Source organism: Austrofundulus limnaeus, unplaced genomic scaffold (genome assembly GCF_001266775.1).
Source record: "Austrofundulus limnaeus strain Quisiro unplaced genomic scaffold, Austrofundulus_limnaeus-1.0 Scaffold1530, whole genome shotgun sequence".
In the NCBI taxonomy this organism is placed as follows: Eukaryota; Metazoa; Chordata; class Actinopteri; order Cyprinodontiformes; family Rivulidae; genus Austrofundulus; species Austrofundulus limnaeus.
The window spans coordinates 28514-31455 of NW_013953932.1; the positions used below are offsets into that span (position 1 = coordinate 28514).

The 2942-nt window shown below is 37.9% G+C and overlaps 1 protein-coding gene across 2 annotated transcripts in view; it reads left to right on the forward strand.

Moving 5' to 3' along the window:
• trappc9 (trafficking protein particle complex subunit 9) overlaps positions 1-2942 on the forward strand; it is a gene marked incomplete at its 3' end in the record, with an annotated part of 81163 nt that overhangs the window by 8530 nt on the left and 69691 nt on the right. For both annotated transcript variants that reach the window (XM_014032758.1, XM_014032759.1), the window contains 1 exon segment: positions 776-901. In XM_014032758.1, coding sequence (XP_013888212.1) covers positions 776-901 — 126 coding nt within the window.

Here is a 2942-nt window from a genome sequence, read left to right on the forward strand (position 1 = left end):
TAGCTTAGTTATGAGAAGATGCAGGAAAGTTATTTGCATAAATAACTCATTCCTACAACTGAATATCAACAAAGTTTTGCGAACATTTGTAATGGAAACGCAACTACTGACTGGAAACTTTACACTGGACCTCAAATAATGTAGATTCTGTGCTTCTCCTCTCTTCCTACCTGAGTTCCCACGGGTCCTTGAAATCCTGGAAAGTTTGTGTATTGAAAAAAATATTTCAAGGCCCTGGAAAGTTTGTGAAAACAGACAAAAATTACACTTGTCTTTGAAAGTCTCTAAATTCTCTGTTCACACGACTGATTTTCATCATCTTTTAAAAATAAATAAATGATAAAATTAAACTCAAAAATCGTACATTGGATAACAATGTACACAACAATGTGGACAACTCAGGATTACAGTAAACTGACATCATTGATTCTGACTCAACAACTTCTATGTTCAGTTTTTCATTGAATTTACATGATATTAAACCTGTTTATTGGTAAGATTCTGCGGTAGCAGTAGGTAATTGTCATTGCACGTGGTTCTTTAATTTGAGGAAATTGGTACTGGAAAGTCCTTGAAAGGTCCTTGAATTTGATGTTGACCAAGATGTGGGAACCCTGAGACTCTGGGACCTTGATTTCCAAAGGAAATTTAAAATGTGCTTTCATCAGAGAACATGTTTGGACCACTCAGCAGCAGTCCAGTCCTGTTTGTCTTAAATCAACAAGAGCTGAGGGTACAGATGAGTGTTTTACTTCTTGCTGGTTCTTGTTTACAGCTGCATTGGAGGGCTTGTGTTCAGCCTCTGTCATTTTCCATTATCCTGGAGGGACAGCAGGGAAGATGGTCGGACGTAAACCAAGTATTTCCCAGGCAGCAGATGCAGGCAAGCGCCACAGACCAGGTGAGTTTGTAGTTCTGTAAAACACTGAGCTTTTTGAGTGTCTGGTAACGTCTGCTAACAGCTCAGTTTTCCTTTGCTAATTTGCTTTGTTTGTCAGCAAATTCTAAAGTGTTTGTTGCCTGTTTTAATTAATATGCTACTAACTCAGTGGGTTATTCATGCTGGTTTGCAGATAATTTAAAAATGTGTAAAAATACAGCAAAACTAAGAAAATCAACATGATTTTTTTCAAACTGATGAATAGAAGTCAAATGTGTTGAATCATTGGTGGGTGTGGTGGGGGGGTACATATTTTACAGACACATARTTCAGTTCTTTACCACAATCAAGCATCTATATCTCTTTAAGAACTTCCTGTTGTTTAGGACACTCCCACTTCAGCACGTCTTCACAACAATGCTTTGGGAGTGGGATGTTCTGTGGGGCGGGAGCTCGACTGGGGACTGAGCTTCAGGGATGGCAGCTCTACATGGCTGCCAAAGCAGCCGGTTCAGATGTTGTCAGTCCATTAAATGGACGTTATTAGTGGTTATCAGTCCCATAGAAAGGCTTCAGACTGTCCCGATTGTAGGGCTGGGTATCGATTCAGATTTCCCAAATCGATTTGATTCACGATTCACAACGATTCAGGACGATTCACGATTCAGTTTGATTGATTTTTAAATTAGTTAAGGATATCACGCAGTAACACATTTACTTTGATATGTAAGACATTTTCAAAGGAACTAATTCTGCAAACAGTAGAAACTGATTCTAACTTGGTTTGTTGGTAAAATTATAAACATTAAGGACAAACTTGTAAATTGGAGTTTAATCTTGAAACAAAACTCAAGTTTCAAGGGTTTAAACTAAAAAGGAATTGCAAGAGAAAGTGTTGTTGATACATTAGTTTCTTAAGAAACTAAGAATAATTTTCTTGATCATTAAGAAGTGATGGAATAAGGTTACAGGAGAAGATGTGGGATAATATAAATATACTTCTGCCCATTCTTTTGAGTGTATGAAAATTGTATATTTGTAACGTTTTTAGTTAGCTTGTGTTCAGTAAAACTTATTAACAAGAAGAAAGAGAAAAAAATGTACTTCAGCTAAAACATTCCACCACTGTGAATTACATTAAGATGTTTCTAAAAGTTATAAATAATCTTGGTAACAAAACTAAACGATTTCGTTAGACTGTCATCTCTCACACATTCATACAGGAAGAGGAGAACAGTTTCAGTCAGATGTTTACAGACCGTAGTTTTGGTTCGAGCTGCTCGAAGCTTCGTTTCCTGCTACCACGTCCGAGCGCAAAACTTTGCAAACAAAAGTAGTCCTGGCCTCTGTTATCTTTAAGCTCTGCTGAGAATCATCTGTAATGTTAGTGATTCCTTTGTTTCTTTTGTTTTGCGTCTGGAGCTAACATTAGCACTGACCGTCAACTGGATGTAAACCTAAGGCCAGCCAGGAGTGACACACAACAGCTTCATCGCACTCAACACCCGTGGAGAAAAATCGATCTCATGGCTTATGAATCGATTTTCCCAAATTTGAACGAGAATCAATCCAGATCGATTAAATCGATTTTTTTTTAACCAGCCCTATCCGACTGTAACATCTAGCAGGTTCTCTGTCCCATAGAATGGCTTCAGACTGTCCCAACAGTGCCTCCTAGTGGGTTACCAGTGCCATGTATGTTGGAATGTAACAATGCTACCACCAGAGTCTACTTTATTGTAGCCCATTTCATTTTCTCTAAAATTAACCTTAGTGACTTTATGCCTCATACTAACCAGATGACAGTCTGAAGCCATTGTATGGGACTGATAACGACTAATAACATCCATTTAATGGATGATAACATCCGAAGAGGGTGACCAAAGGAGATTCAAGGATTTGTCACACATGCATGACTGAGTCAGAGCAACACTCTGGGTCTGTTTTTGATGAGGGAATGACATTATAACATCATTTAGTGTATAGAAAAAGTCTACACACACCTGTTAAATTCCAGGTTTTGTGCTTCAACAGTTATCATATTTTCTGGTCTATAAGTCAC